A 14,489-nucleotide genomic window follows, 5' to 3' on the forward strand; every position below is an offset into this window, starting at 1 on the left:
AACTCATCACCTGCGCCACACTCCAAGGACCCCGTTGAACCAACTGGGTGGACGATGGGAGCGTTGACGCGACTTTAACCCCATGAAAACTTGATCTGGCTTGCTTGAACATGCGTGCACGCAGGACGATCACTGGGCCTGGCCCGGATGACGTATGACATGCAACATCCACGCACCGGACACAACCCCTGTCACCGCATCGCCAACCGCTTGCGTGGGCCATGATCCTGGGCCGCTGATTGTGGATGAGATCACTGGGGCATGACGAGCTGGAATGAAGGGTTCTGCTGGGGTTTGGGGGTATATATTGCCGCAGCCAACAGAGGCTACCTACTTCGACCTGTTATCATCACATTAAACCCCTCCAATACTTTCACCCCCATAATAAATCAACTCAGACACACAACCACACTCGTCAATATGGCAAACAACAACCAGAACACGGAGAGCAAGGGCTACAAGCAGCAGGCTGGCGAATTCTACAACCGCCAGTACGACAACTGGGTGCCCTGGATGGAGGACAAGTACCTGCAGTGGTTCACCAAGGACAACAAAGCCTCGTATGCCACAAAGCGTACGTCCTCTCCTCTGAACATCTCCCTTCTACGCCCACCCACCCTCTCCACCACCTCTTCACCTCTTCATCGCTTCCCCGCTAACTCGCTGCAGAGAACCTCGACAAGACAAAGGTGACCGGCGTCTCGCAAGTCGACAACCTCCAAGAGGGCGTCAACGGCCTCGTCAGCGGCCAAGTCGGTCAAGGTGGAATCGCACAACCCATCGGCGATGCCCTCAGCAAAGAAGGCATCAACCGCGCTGAGCGCGGTGGAAAGGATGAGCACGGCAACCCGATCGAATCCCAAGGGCCTCTTGGTGGGTACGGACAGGGTGCCCTTGATGGCGTAAAGGGCAGCGCGGGCGCTGTTGGATCCGGCGCGAAGAGTGCAGGAGGGTACCTGGGAGGCATGTGGGGTGGCAAGAAGGAGGGCCAGGGTGAGCAGAAGAAGTGAGCTGTTGATTTACGGTTGGGAGAAGGGGTTTGAGGGCGATCTATGATACCACGATATGATTCTGTCAGTCTCTGATGAAGAGCCAATGGCTACGATGTTCACTTCAAGCTGCCTTCCCGTTGAATCCTCTGGTGACGTAGCAGCTTATGTTTCCTTTCGCAGTGGCTCTTTCTTCTATCCCCTGGGCATGTGCTCTGGACAAACTCGATAGCAAACTTCCCTTCCGTACATAAAGAGTGGGCTACTGCTTGGACAGAATTCGTTCCCATGCTCTTACCACCGCCGCCAAAATATCAAGCATGGCCAGGAGAGGCTTTCACTTCCGAGCCTGCTTGTCGGGGTGACTATGCTCGGTGCTCAGTGAGTGCCTTTCCACTCGAAGACGAGTTCACGGACATGCTTTCACCTCGACTATGCTTGGGCCGTGCTTGGGACCTGCAACATATATACTTTCCATAAATTGAGTACAATATATCTTCATCTTCCACTCACCTCGCTTCTCCACATTCAATCTCCACGGTCTTCCTTTCGTCTTACTAGCAAGTCTGTTCACTTCGCTTGTTTCTCCTTCATATCTGACATGGACTGCAACAACTTGGTAGAGATACTCCGCAGATCGGCAGAAGACAACAAGAAGGCTTGTGAGGCTGCGCTTGTCCAGCCGGTACCCACTGTTTCCCTCCGGCCCGCTGCGGCAGAGTTCGTTCCGACGGGGGTGTACTCATCGCCGCCGTCAGAAGCAGCTTTCCTGGACGAGGACTCAACGTCGTACTACGAGTACGTTGGGTACTCGTTGCCATATACACCACCAACACCGCCGAGTCTTCAGAGCGACGTTGAAGAACCCAAATGCATGGAAAACTCAGCGTCGGAAGTGTCAGAAGCACCAAGTCCATTCGCCGGTATCGACTACTCCACGGCGATGTATGGCTCTGGCATCCAAAAGTGGCCAGCAGTCGATCGCGCCGACCTCAACCCTTCCAGCACAGTAACTCTCCGATTCCGCACCACACGAGGGACACACAATATCCCCGTCCCCAAACTCCCTCTCATCGCGGTTTCCCCTCGAATCAGGGCAGCCTTCGTCGAGAATCCAGCACTGGAGCGGATGACATTTTTCATGCCAAACATGACGCCCGGAGCTATCCGGGCCATTGCAAGATGGCTGAAGAATATCTGCAAGGATGCCGAAGCTCGGGAGATTCGAATCCCAGAAACTGCACAGTCATGGCAGAAAGCCCTGGAGCTGCGCATGACGGCAATGGAGCTTGGGATGGAGCAGTACGTTGAGCACATTGGCGCTGGATACCTGCCGAGTCTGGTCGGTCGGGAGCTTGACTTTGATGAGGCGCGGATCCTGGTCAAGAGCGCGCGTGGGAAAGATGATAAGCTGCTGGTTGCTTTTGCGAACAGCTTGGCGTATCTTGTTCGGTACCACAAGCTTTCGGGAGAGGAGGAGGCGATTCTAGCGAGGCATTTGTCGCGTCAGGAGTGGGCTCCGCTTTTGGAGGCGATACGGGAGGATGGGGTGAAGGCGCTTCGTCGGATAGCGTTGGGGTTGGATTGATTCGGTGTTGTACTGTTGGCTTGTCTCGTAGGGTTTTGCTCGATTCATCCAAGAAGCGCCCTGCTAAATTAAAACTATAACACATCCACTCGAACTCACCCTCCTTGCAGTCCTCACTCGAGGCCTTCCAACAACATCTTTCGCTCATGACCGCAGATCAACGGCCGTAGATTGTGCGGCCCCAAAGAGAACACGACACGGCTTGCAAAGACCACATCACCAACCCATCAACACAGAGTCACCGCGTTCTCGGTCACCCATGGTAAGAACCACCTGCCATTGCGTGTCCACAAAGCCGCAAACACGCCGAACGAGCCTGTAGCAAACCGCCAACGAGGCTTTGGACGTCTCATGCGGAACAGCAGCGGGAAACGCATGACAAAAAGGAGTCGATCGTCTGACGACCCTGCGATTGCGAGACTCGATGCTTTTAGAAAGACATGCGGAAATCAAATGCAGACTCTCACGACGCACTTGTTCGCTTCGCATTGGCTCGGTCATGTTCCGTGTTCGCTTCGCTTCGATCAAGCTCCTCCCGCACCACGGCTATGTCTGTGGGTAGTCTCCATCTTGCAGGCCAATCGTCGTTTGGACGGGCCTCTGTCATCCAGAAACCAGTGTTTGTTGAGACGCCAGCTGCGGAGTTCGTTCGCATTCTGATCGATCAGCTGAGCAGCGGTCTGCTCGGTCCTTTGCAAGGCTGTTCCTTCCCGGTATGCTGATTTACAGACATCACGGTAGTGCTGATTGCTTCGATACCAGAAGATCTGTCTCTCACCCGGGTTGAAATTAACGAGTTGCTTCACACGCCTTTCGACCGCCGGTAACAGCTTGTAGCGATAATCCTCTGGCAATTGTTGCCGGAGACACTTTCGTATGCGCTATGCCCATCGGACTCCACGCAATGTCTATCACAGAAGACAAGATCGATTTGGAACACCCTAATAGCCCAATTTTCTTCTTGCCAGACATCGAGACCTGGCCCGTCCTTGAGATTAGAGAGTGGGTCCGACAGCTTTTGGAAACGGAGGACTACGCACACCTCGATGTCATGCGTGACAACAACGATTGATTGATTGATTGATTGATAAGTTTAACGTCCTGTGTGAGTCTAAGACTATATAAGACGAGAGCAGTTAAGCTACTCTAGTAATTCAAGGAGCGTGTTTGTAAAAGGGGATAGTAAATGTGTGTTCAAAACGATTGTTTGTGTACGTTTCGTGACTTGTCGCTTGTCCGCGCTGGCAAACCCCTCGGCATGGATCTTTACGTGAATGACATGTACGGCGAATACACGAAGAAGATCAAAAGCGGAATAATTAGCTATGAGGATGTAGACGCCATCGTAAGGCTGTCTCTGAGCGACATCGATACAACCCTGAAGCGCCTAGGAAGAAGACTAGGTAACAAAAAGTGCAGAGTGAAAGAGGCGCTGTTAGAGTGCTTGGTCTGATAACCTGCTATTGTAAGTGGCATTGATGGAAAGACATCATTGAACTCATCAAGACGTATCGAAACGCCAATACGTGTCTTTGAAGTATATTATGTATTGATCCAGCAGCCGCGAAACCACCGATAGTATGTTTGATATCTTCGCAAATGCTTCTATCTATCTTTACTTATTTACCATTAAACCAATGCTTATGCTGCCCAACGCTTCTTCAACCTGTCGATGACCATGCCCATGTACTCGCTATCCGTCACGTTGGGAATCTGGCCCAGGGACTCACTGTCTTTGCCAGTTTCTTCAGTTATGTATTCCAATGGGCCCTTCGGTTTTGTCGAAGCAGCACCACCATATTTGCTCTCGAACCAGTCGAACAACTTGATGGGAGGGTTCTTCTTGGGGTCTCGGTCGGAGTTGCGCAACCTCTCCATCCACTGGTCTGTTGACAACGACTCAAATTCAAGACCCGCCGCTGCCAGCGCAGGCAGCATGTCCTTTGTCCAATGAAACCTTGTAGGGTTTAGAATGTGGTAGACGAGATCGGGGTCTGTGGTGCGTGACGCAGCGCGTTCAGGTCTGCATACGTCAAGAATGATGCGTGCAGCATAGTCAACCGGCAGCCAGGTCATCTCCTAGAACACTGTTAGTGAGCTGATTAAAGAGGGTATAGTGAAGACTCACTTCGTCCAGCTGAGGCAGTGCGCCCAGTGTGACTGCCGTCTGGATCATGAGAGGAATACCCTCGGTTGTGTTCCATTCACCGACCTTGCTGTCACCGACAAGCTGACCAATTCTAAGCACTCTGGCTTGGGCACCGACGTCCTTCATTGCGTTGCGGACGATTTGTTCCGCAACGTACTTTGACCTAGCGTATCCTGTCCCCTGAACGTGCGCGATATCTCTTACTGGGGTTTCTGGTACCGTGCCAGGGCGAGGCGTGCCTCCAGTTGAAGAGACCGACGAACAGAAGTAGAATCGCGCTGGCGAGCCATGTGTTGTCGATTGGCACAGATTAATGAAGTTAGGTACAGCTTTGATGTGTTGGTCCTCGAAACTCTCGACAGAGATGTTGAAGTTGACTGCCCACGCGCTGTGGATGACCAGAGTGAGGCTCGAGCGCAGCTGCACAAACCTCGATGCACCAAGACCAAAGTCCGGTTTGCTAAGGTCAGATGGCACAGCAATGATCTTGCGGACTTCTTCGACCGAGAGGGAGATACCACGGCTTGAGAGACTTTGTAGTGTCCTCTCAAGAGCAGTATGTTCTGAAGACGCCCGAACAAGCGCCCAGACTGTCGATACACCAGGGTCGCGGACCAGCTGTGCAAGTAGGTGGGCACCAAGACCTCCAGTTACGCCTGTCAATACTACTGTCTCCGTGGTTGGAATGGTTCGGTACTCTTCGTTGTATGACTTGAATGAAGAGTGCTTCTTGACAAGGTCATGCATGACTTGGTACGTGTCCTTCGCTTGCTCTGTATTGCCGGTACGGAGTCCATCAATGTGGCGAGCGAGGGCTTGAATGTTACCAGTCTCGTACATGACGTTCTGACCGAGTTGAGACTGTCGACCACCAAGATCGAGCTCTTTCTTCATCAAGCTCCACATCTTCATGCACTGCAGACTATCAATGCCCAGAGCAAAGAAGTCGTCTTTAACCGTCAACTGTACACCAAGATGCTCCTGGAACCTTTGTAACAGATAGGCCTCCAGTTCTGGTAGCGGCAGTGCCACTGTGCCAGCCTGATCATCCCCACTCTCAAAATTTGTATAGGACAGCTCAATCCGGTCCTTGAACTGCGCATATACCTGTGCGCGGATAAAGGTGCCTTTGTCGGTCTTCGGGTACTCGATGTCGGAGGGTAGTACGACGATGAGCTCCTTTGGTATTCTCGAGAAGCTCTCAGCCCGAGAGTTCGCGTCCTCAACGGCAGGCCAGACCTGTTCGAGGAAGTCTGGGTCCGACAGATGCGAAGCTGTGTCAGCCTTGACGATCAAAACACCCGGGAGACTTTTGCCATCACCGAACACAACGGCTTCTTTGACGAGACCTTCTTGGCGTATCCGACCTTCGATGGGGATTGGCAGGACCTTCTCGCCGTTGACAAGGGTGAGCCTGTCGTCGAGTCTAGACACGAACCTCCAAAAATCGGAATTTGTGGGGTGGCGCATGAAAAGATCTCTTGTGCGAAAAGACCGAGGCGGGTTATCCGAGTTGATCGTGTTCTTAGATTTCAAACCGTCAAGTGCGACGCATTCAAAAATGCCCGGAGCAATTTCATCCATCAAAACGTAATCCTTCACTCCCGGTAGGATCCGAAGGTAGTTCCAAGCATGATCTCCGGCTGGACGAACAGAGGTCGAGATTCTTCCCGTCTCCGTGGCGCCATAGTTCGCGACCAGATTTACACCATTCTTGACCAGCATGTCTCCAAGGTCATCAGGGCATGCGCTGCCACCGTACATGACAATGTCAATCTTTGCGAGAGACTTAATTCCCTCTTCAGATTCGCCCAACAGCTTGAGGACGTACGGTACGCAGAAGAGCAGGTCTGGTTTGACAGCTTCGAGTGTCGCTGTGATGTTCTGCTTGGTTAAGGGGAAGGCGTAGTTGAAGTAGTACATTGGCTTTCCTGAATATATCGATCGGAAAGTCTCGTAGAAGCCAAAACTGTGGAACAGAGGTTGCGTCATCAACGCTTTTCTGTCTAGGTTCGTTGAAAAAGCTGCAATGCAACTGCGGTTGGTGAGATAGATTGGCTTGGGAAGCCCGGTAGAGCCCGAGGAATGAATAATGACAATGTTCTTCGCGGCCTCTTTGTGTGGGTCGTAGGTACGATGAAAGGCAGGTGCTTCGACGCCATAATACTCTTCGTGCTTCAGCAGCTCGAGTACAGTGGTACCGCGTTCGTTCTTGACCTCTTCCAGTACTGTATGGAAGTGTGAGGTCGTCAAAAGAGTGTTGCATTCAGCCAAGTCAAGCAGGCGAGTCAAAGCTGGGCCTGCCAGCCGGGTAGACAGCAAAAGGCTGGCATAGCCAAGTCTGCTCAGACCCAATAGCGTGATGATAAAAGGGAGCCCTGAGTGGGCGAGAACGCCAACAACAGGGGCCTTGTCAAGAGTGGCGTCCTGTGACTTGTTATCAGCGCACGCTCCGTCTGGGCACGTCTTGTACTTACTACTTTCTTGAGACCCCTCCGTTGCAACGCTTCTGCAGCTGCATCGGCATATTTGTTCACCGCGAAAGCCGAGTGTTCCTCGTAATCTGTCACACCTTCCTTGGGGTATCCAATGAGCGGCGAGTCTCGTAATTCCGATGCACGTCGCTTGATCAGCTCATCAATTGTGTAGATTTCAGCATCGTGCGTTGGCAGAAGCGTTCTTGTCGGCTGCTCCTCGATTGCAGTGTATGTACGTGACATTGTACTTTCACGACCCTCCAAGAGTTGGTCAATATGTTGAGGAGATGTAGAGCCCAGCATTGTGGGCCGTGGCGTGTTTTATGCGGAGGTGGCTTGTAGAACGTGGGGTTAGCAACGGAGAAGGTATCCTATGGATGGCGCTAAAACCGCCGAGAAGCCCCGGACTCTTTATCCACAGCCGCATGACGTTATCCGGTGTACTGCAGATTTACCACCAATCGTATCCCGCAGAGACAACCTGGATAACGCAGTCAAGCGAAGATCCCCGAATGAAGTAAAGCTCAACGCTCAGCTCATCTTGGCACTAAGTGTGTTGCCGATTTTAGCGCAACATTTTCTAAGAGAAGTATGATCGCCATGGCCATCCTGCATCCTGCTAGCATGCCCGCAGATGGGTCGCGCCATGCGCGCAGATAGCGCCATACCCCACGGGGTCGAAGTACCCCGCATGCGACACTCCACAAACCATCGAAGGTTTTGAGCTTGGCGAGCTTGTTATAAAGACTCGTCAATCGTCGATATGTTCTGTGTAGAACTGCGCCTTAAGCACTATTGTTCTCTTCCACGCAAAGATGACAGCTTCAACGGATCACACCAAAACCAAGAACTCTACAGAGCACATCGACACCATCAGTATCACAGAGCATCCCATCAAGCCTCAACATGAAGAACTCGACAGGTTCGGTGCATCTCTGGTAAAGAGTCCTGCCGAAATCGCTCTGGTGAAGAAGCTGGATCGATGGATGATGCCAATCCTTTGGTTGATGTAAGTATATGCTTTAATATAAGTGCAATCTAGTGTTACTAACTATTGGGCAAGGTACTTTTTGAACTTCCTTGATAGGAACGCAATCGTTAACGCGAAGATCGATGACATGGACAAAGACCTCAACCTTAAGGGGACGGAGTACAATACCTGCGTCAGCATCTTCTTCGTGGGCTATCTGCTCGGACAGGTACCTGCGAACATGCTCTTAAACCGGATCCGACCTGCATACTTCATGAGCTTCTTCATGATGGCTTGGGCTATCGTTTCTACGCTTATGGCGATCGTGAAGGACTATAAAGGCATGCTAGCTTGTCGTTTCATTCTGGGCGTTGTTGAAGCACCGTTTTATCCCGGAGGAGTTTATCTGATATCTTTGTTCTACACAAGGAAAGAAAGTGCGACCAGGATGTCAATATTCTATACCGGCAATCTGCTTGCCAGTTCGTTCTCCGGCTTAATCGCAGCACCAATATTTTCAGGCATGGAGGGCAAAAGCGGTCTTGAAGGCTGGCGATGGCTCTTCATTATTCAGGGTTTGGTGACTGGTAAGTGTCTTGAATGCTACGTTTGATTGCTGCTGACGTTTCTCAAGTCGGGGTTGCTGTCCTGGCCTTCTTCATGCTGCCCAACACACCGCTCCAGACGCGATGGCTCACCCAGGAGGAGCGAGAACTAGCACACAGCAGAATTTCCTTCGATACCACGGGCAAAAAGGACAAGCAAAGTGTTTGGAAGGGTCTTGCCGAAGCTTGCACCGATTACCGCACCTGGGTGTTTGCACTCATGCAGAACCTGTACGCATCAACGTATTTACTGAATCTGTACAACAGCGTCTAACAAGTGACAGTCATTTATCCGCAAATAGCTTTAAAAACTTCCTGCCCACCGTGGTCAAGGTAGGTCGCAGCACTAACTGATCCCTTTGCTCAAATTGTCGCTAACCATCATCTAGACACTCGGCTTCAATCGCACCGTAACACTGGTCCTAACTTGCCCACCGTATCTGCTCGCTGTGTTCATTTCTGTCGCAGTCTCGTGGTCGTCCGGACGATTCAACGAGCGCACTTGGCATATCACTGTATCGAAAGCCGTTGCGATCGTTGGCTTTATCATCGGCACAGTCACACTAAACGTCGGCGCTCGATACTTCGCGATGGTTCTGTTTGTCGGTGCAACCTATGGAGTCAACAACATCAACCTGTCCTGGACTGCTTCTGTCCTCGGGCAGACGGATGAGAAGAAAGCCGTCGCCGTTGCAATTGTAAACACTCTGGGCAACCTTAGCTTCGTTTACACTCCGTACCTCTGGCCCGATAACAGCCAGCCAAGATTCTCAATGGCTCTGTGGGCAAGTGTTGGCTTCTCTGCTGGTGTCATCCTCTGCGCATGGGGTTTGAGGTTTATCCTGATGAGGGACAACAGGAAGATCCGCGCTCAGAACAACGAGGCCATAAACTTCTACGTCTACTAGGCTATGATCGCGAGAAAAGGAAGGACTCTTGCTTGGTCATGGTTTGCAATAAAGTCTGAGCGCAAGATAGCGGCTCTTGGAAGAGTGACATTTTTGAGAACTTGGATCAATGCGAATAACCTCCATCTCTGGGAGAAGCAATTGCAAAAATTACAGTTTTCAGGCATTTGAAAAGTGCGAGCATCACGGAATTCTCGTGCTCTTCTGCGTCAGACGTGATCTTGTGGGATCATTGTTAGAAAGTAACGATTATCAAAGTGGAGGTGCGCCTTAGCCTGCACGCAACCGCAGAAGCCGACATCATATACGCGGCCCACTTCTTGTTCTAGCCCAGTACGAACCTCAAACTGTTTTCAGCCTCATTTGCTTCGATGAACGAAGTCGGAATCTTTAATACAACATCGCAATAAAACAAACAGCAGACAAACAGCAGATATACAGACAACAAAACTTCTTCGGGCGATTGTGAGGAAGATTGGGCCGGATGTTCTGAAGGAGCTGGAGAGGGCTTGGAGATTAAAGTAAGGGGGTAATTAAGAATATTGCAGAGAGAATAGGATGAGGTATCTTGGAGAGAACCCGAGGTTCCCAGAGGGAGCGAAGGATGGGAGCGTGGTGAGAAATATGGTTGGATGAGCAGAGCTGCGCATGGAGGCTCATCGAATAATGGACAGAACTTGTGGTTTTTTGATTGAGATTATACGGACCTTTTTCTCATTGGAAAAAGAGACATGCCCCGTTCAGTTCTCATATACTCTGAAGGCGTAGACCAAAAAGTTGTTACAGCATCCTAACAATCAGACAGAAACGAAGGCAAAAGTGAGTAGGTGCTATGAGATAGAATTGGGAGATGTAAAACAGGTTTCTGACGCTGAAAACAATATTAAATTCCGGGTTTGGGCCACACAAACCATTATAATGTACCGAAATTCACTGCTACGATCTGGGACCATGTTGAGCAACACACAAGAGGAGAGTGCTGTAGCTGCTGATCGGCTCCAGAACCGGTGCCGTCTCACCGTCCACGCGAGCCAGGATAGCAAAAGCAGAGTGCAGAAAGGCACGACCAAATACGAACGAAGCTCCCATATTGCACGGACGATCAAATGAAGGAAGGCATATAACCCCCTTTCTCAATCAAATCTCTCCAATCGACTCTGCGCTTCTCCTTGTCGTCGGTACACAGATCCTGCCTCTTCCACACAGCTCTGACCAACCCGATGATGATGCTGTAGTTTCCAATACGCCTGCTTGACCCGCTAGTTTCTATAAGATCGAGGATTCGAATGCGATCTTCGTCTCCGGTGACAGTGCATGCAAGGATGAACAGTGGCCAGGGACTGCTGCAAACTTTCATCTCCCACAGGATGTTCAGCCCGTTACGGACAAGTTCTTGAGCATTGCATGCAGGGATAAAGGCCGCGGGGACGGTCTGGTAGAAGTAAAGGACGGCTGCGATTCGATAAAGTTCTGCTGTAAAAGCGATGCGTGTGTTGTTGATAGTGCCAGATGTTGAGCCGGGGTGAATGAGAAGGTCTTGTTGCAAGTGCAAGAGACGTTGCTCGATTTCCGGAAAGATCTCGAGAAACCCCTTGCAAAAGTTCGGTGATGACTTCTCGGTACAGCTGAGCGCACTCGTACGTATCAATCCGCGTAAATGATTAATACAGCTGATCAAATGGAGCACTTCCGTTGAGCAGCCCAGTACACCAATAATCTATCAATTGTCAGTCGTGGGATTCTTAGCGGATAGACGTAGATGAATGACAGGGACTCGACATAATTTACGGTCCTCTGCTGTATTGCATGGAAGCCTGACCTCCGGACTTGGATTTTGCACAGAGTAAGTGTACTGACTAAAGATGTAATGGTACTGGAACCATGGCTTGAGAAATAAAAACCCAGCAGCAGACTTCACAGCCGCTGGTATAGTGTTATATACCGATCGCGCGCCTTGCAAATGCACATGCCAAGCTGTATCTGACTCGTCGAAGACCTAACTACTAGTCAGTTACTTATGCAGCCATGCAAACCAGAACAAGGTCTATCAACATACACCGTAGACGCAAAGCATCATCGATGCAGCAAAATGCCTGATTTTGGTCGCTGAGTCGACAGTGTCAATACAAAAGCTGGCAAAGCTGTCGCTTAGATTTTTGATTGCTCGAATTTTGTGCTGCAGGGCCTCCTGTGGACGACCCAGATGGTAACAGCTAACGGCTAGAGTGGAGTGAAGTATACTTTGTGCGGAAAAATCTGACGAGGACAGCGCCATTGGGATCAGCGCCAAACGAAATCCGTTCGAGTCGTCATCAATCGTGGTTGTCATCCGTGCTATCTCCAGATCATCTGGACCCAGTCAGTACCCACAGCCTGGTTTTTGGAAGCACCGAAGAGCGTACAATGGTTGAGCAGCATGCCATCCGGCTCGTTGATCGGGAATAGACTTCTTGACGTTGGAATTGCATTGGCAACGATGCTGATCAGCTCGCCTTTCATCAGATCTTGAACGGACATCCTAGAGCCATCTAGATCTTGGACAACTGTGTTCAAAAACTCGAGACTTCCATTGCTCCGAGGTAGGTACTTGGCGATGACTTCCTGGCTCATCACTTCATATCTCTTTTGCTTGCGGCGCCCGTCTTGTTTATCAGGCCAAGCCAGACGAAGTCCGTAGCCTTGACACGTTCGTTGACTTTTATCACAATTGAGGCATGTTGGCAGTGCTCTGTCACAACCGATTTTGCGCTCTACACGTTGTTAGCAAGTATGTAACATCACAGGAGAGTCTCACGTTTGCAAGTCCAGCAATTGGTCGGCGCCTTTGACATGTTGTACAAGCCATAACAACGCAGACTCGAGTTTAGCCCATCAACGACTAATATCTCTTGGCCACAAGGAAAAAGTTCGAGTCCGAGAGGTTAATGCACCGGATGTCAATTGCATGCGAGGCGGTTTGACATAAACCATGACTCAACGAGTGCGGATATTGCAGGCTCTGACTGTAACGCAACGGTGTCCAGACTCCTGCAAGTGTGGAGACTTTGCCTCATCCGTCCGTGAGATTTGCGGATGGCTTGCTAGTCAATTCGTGCTTCTTCCGCTTAAGCAGTAGTGACGATGAGCTGGGCTGTTTGATTCACTTGGTAGACAGGTATGAGGACGTGGCTCAGGGTATGCTCGCAGCACTTGCACCCGAGTAACTGGCCCCTATCAAACAGAACAGTATTGGGACGTTCGTGTACAAGCTCGAGCTGAGCTGAGCGGAGCGTGTTGCTGTCGTGTGTTGGCATTGGAGGCGAGCTCTGCACGACAGGGGTCCAGCAAGCGTGAGACCCCACTCTCGCCTGTGCACCCCAACATGGTTAGCGCCCACAGCGCAAGATCTTCCACTTTGACTTTTCGCAGCTCGACGTTGACTTTTCGCGATACTAACCACAGGCAACACACGACAGCCACCATGTCCAGGCCGACCGTCACCGTCATCTCCCCCAAGGGCGAGTCCTCCAAGGACACCATCACCGTCCCCAATGTCTTCAAGGTCAGTCGTTGCGAGACTCTGGCCGCTCGGACACGCAACGACAGCGCACGCACTGCGAATACATGGGGTTGGGAGTGAGATAATCAGGATGCAAAGTCTGCAACTGGCACCAAAACCTCGAAGCTCTCAGTCTCAGCTCCTGTATTCGTAATGCGCTGCGGGCTGCAAGAGCACGGCTGCAACGCCAGAATTGCTGGCTAACAAATTTGCAGGCGCCCATCCGCCCCGACATTGTCCACTCGGTCCACACTGGCATGAACAAGAACCGTCGCCAGCCGTACGCCGTCTCGGAGAAGGCTGGTCACCAGACCTCTGCTGAGTCTTGGGGTACCGGTCGTGCTGTCGCCCGTATCCCCCGTGTCTCCGGTGGTGGTACTCACCGCGCCGGTCAGGCCGCCTTCGGTAACATGTGCCGTTCCGGTCGCATGTTCGCTCCCACCAAGGTCTGGCGCAAGTGGCACCAGAAGATCAACCTCAACCAGAAGCGCTTCGCGACTGCCTCTGCGCTCGCTGCCTCTGGCAGCCCTGCTCTTCTGCTTGCCCGCGGTCACGCCATCTCCACCGTCCCCGAGGTTCCCCTCGTCGTCTCCTCGACCGCCTTCGCTGATGGTGCCATCAAGAAGACCTCCGCCGCCGTTGCCCTGCTCAAGGCTGTCGGTGCCGGTGCTGACATCGAGAAGGCCAAGAACTCTCGCAAGGTCCGCGCTGGTAAGGGTAAGATGAGGGGTCGCCGCCACAAGCAGCGTCGTGGTCCTCTCGTCATCTACAACCCCGAGGAGGATGGCAAGGACCTCGTCCTTGCTTTCCGCAACATCCCCGGTGTCGAGACCAGCTCCGTCTACTCGCTCAACCTCCTCCAGCTCGCCCCTGGTGGTCACCTTGGCCGCTTCGTCATCTGGTCGTCGTCTGCTTTCTCTGCTCTCGACAAGATCTACGGCTCCACCACCGAGGCCTCTGCTCTCAAGAAGGACTTCCTCCTGCCTTCCACCATGATGAAGCAGCCCGATCTGTCGAAGATCATCAACTCCAGCGATGTCCAGAAGGTCCTCCGCCCCACCCGTGGCGGTGCCGTCTCCAAGCGCGGTGTTGTGCAGAAGAAGAACCCTCTCAAGAACTTCCAGGTTCAGCTCCGTCTCAACCCCTACGCCGCCGCTTTCTCGAAGGAGAAGCTCGGCCAGAAGAAGGTTGAGCACACCAAGGAGAGGACCGGCCAGGACTTTGCCAACCTGTTGGCTGAGAACTAAGCGTTTGGTTTAGCAGGA

At 51.8% G+C, this 14,489-nt stretch overlaps 7 protein-coding genes across 7 annotated transcripts, besides 2 other annotated features; 5 read left to right on the top strand and 2 right to left on the bottom strand.

Moving 5' to 3' along the window:
* Positions 1 to 420: 420 nt before the first annotated feature.
* Positions 421 to 1,010, top strand: EKO05_0003310 (uncharacterized protein; the record flags this gene model as incomplete). Its single annotated transcript, XM_038938234.1, has 2 exons — positions 421 to 574; positions 670 to 1,010. The coding sequence occupies 2 exons, from the start codon at positions 421 to 423 to the stop codon at positions 1,008 to 1,010; spliced, it is 495 nt and encodes a 164-aa protein (XP_038800954.1).
* Positions 1,011 to 1,590: 580 nt separating this feature from the next.
* On the top strand, positions 1,591 to 2,577 carry EKO05_0003311 (uncharacterized protein; the record flags this gene model as incomplete). The annotated part of the gene is made up of 1 exon (XM_038945400.1): positions 1,591 to 2,577. One exon carries the CDS (start codon positions 1,591 to 1,593, stop codon positions 2,575 to 2,577), a length of 987 nt encoding a protein of 328 aa, XP_038800953.1.
* Positions 2,578 to 3,481: 904 nt separating this feature from the next.
* EKO05_0003312 (uncharacterized protein) lies at positions 3,482 to 3,649 on the top strand (the record flags this gene model as incomplete). Its single annotated transcript, XM_059636138.1, has 1 exon — positions 3,482 to 3,649. The coding sequence occupies one exon, from the start codon at positions 3,482 to 3,484 to the stop codon at positions 3,647 to 3,649; it is 168 nt and encodes a 55-aa protein (XP_059492121.1).
* Positions 3,644 to 3,666: a tandem repeat.
* Positions 3,650 to 3,776: a mobile genetic element.
* Positions 3,777 to 4,218: 442 nt separating this feature from the next.
* EKO05_0003313 (uncharacterized protein) lies at positions 4,219 to 7,506 on the bottom strand (the record flags this gene model as incomplete). Its single annotated transcript, XM_038938602.1, has 3 exons — positions 4,219 to 4,656; positions 4,706 to 7,153; positions 7,204 to 7,506. 3 exons carry the CDS (start codon positions 7,504 to 7,506, stop codon positions 4,219 to 4,221), a joined length of 3,189 nt encoding a protein of 1,062 aa, XP_038800952.1.
* Positions 7,507 to 8,018: 512 nt separating this feature from the next.
* On the top strand, positions 8,019 to 9,686 carry EKO05_0003314 (uncharacterized protein; the record flags this gene model as incomplete). Its single annotated transcript, XM_038938628.1, has 5 exons — positions 8,019 to 8,212; positions 8,267 to 8,760; positions 8,808 to 9,009; positions 9,063 to 9,111; positions 9,168 to 9,686. The coding sequence occupies 5 exons, from the start codon at positions 8,019 to 8,021 to the stop codon at positions 9,684 to 9,686; spliced, it is 1,458 nt and encodes a 485-aa protein (XP_038800951.1).
* A 1,102-nt stretch (positions 9,687 to 10,788) lies between these two features.
* Positions 10,789 to 12,517, bottom strand: EKO05_0003315 (uncharacterized protein; the record flags this gene model as incomplete). Its single annotated transcript, XM_038938593.1, has 5 exons — positions 10,789 to 11,403; positions 11,506 to 11,682; positions 11,743 to 12,035; positions 12,089 to 12,436; positions 12,481 to 12,517. The coding sequence occupies 5 exons, from the start codon at positions 12,515 to 12,517 to the stop codon at positions 10,789 to 10,791; spliced, it is 1,470 nt and encodes a 489-aa protein (XP_038800950.1).
* Positions 12,518 to 13,047: 530 nt separating this feature from the next.
* On the top strand, positions 13,048 to 14,471 carry EKO05_0003316 (60S ribosomal protein L4B; the record flags this gene model as incomplete). Its single annotated transcript, XM_038938376.2, has 2 exons — positions 13,048 to 13,227; positions 13,440 to 14,471. The coding sequence occupies 2 exons, from the start codon at positions 13,048 to 13,050 to the stop codon at positions 14,469 to 14,471; spliced, it is 1,212 nt and encodes a 403-aa protein (XP_038800949.2).
* Positions 14,472 to 14,489: the final 18 nt, after the last annotated feature.

This window comes from Ascochyta rabiei, chromosome 5 (assembly GCF_004011695.2).
Source record: "Ascochyta rabiei chromosome 5, complete sequence".
Lineage (NCBI taxonomy): Eukaryota > Fungi > Ascomycota > Dothideomycetes > Pleosporales > Didymellaceae > Ascochyta > Ascochyta rabiei.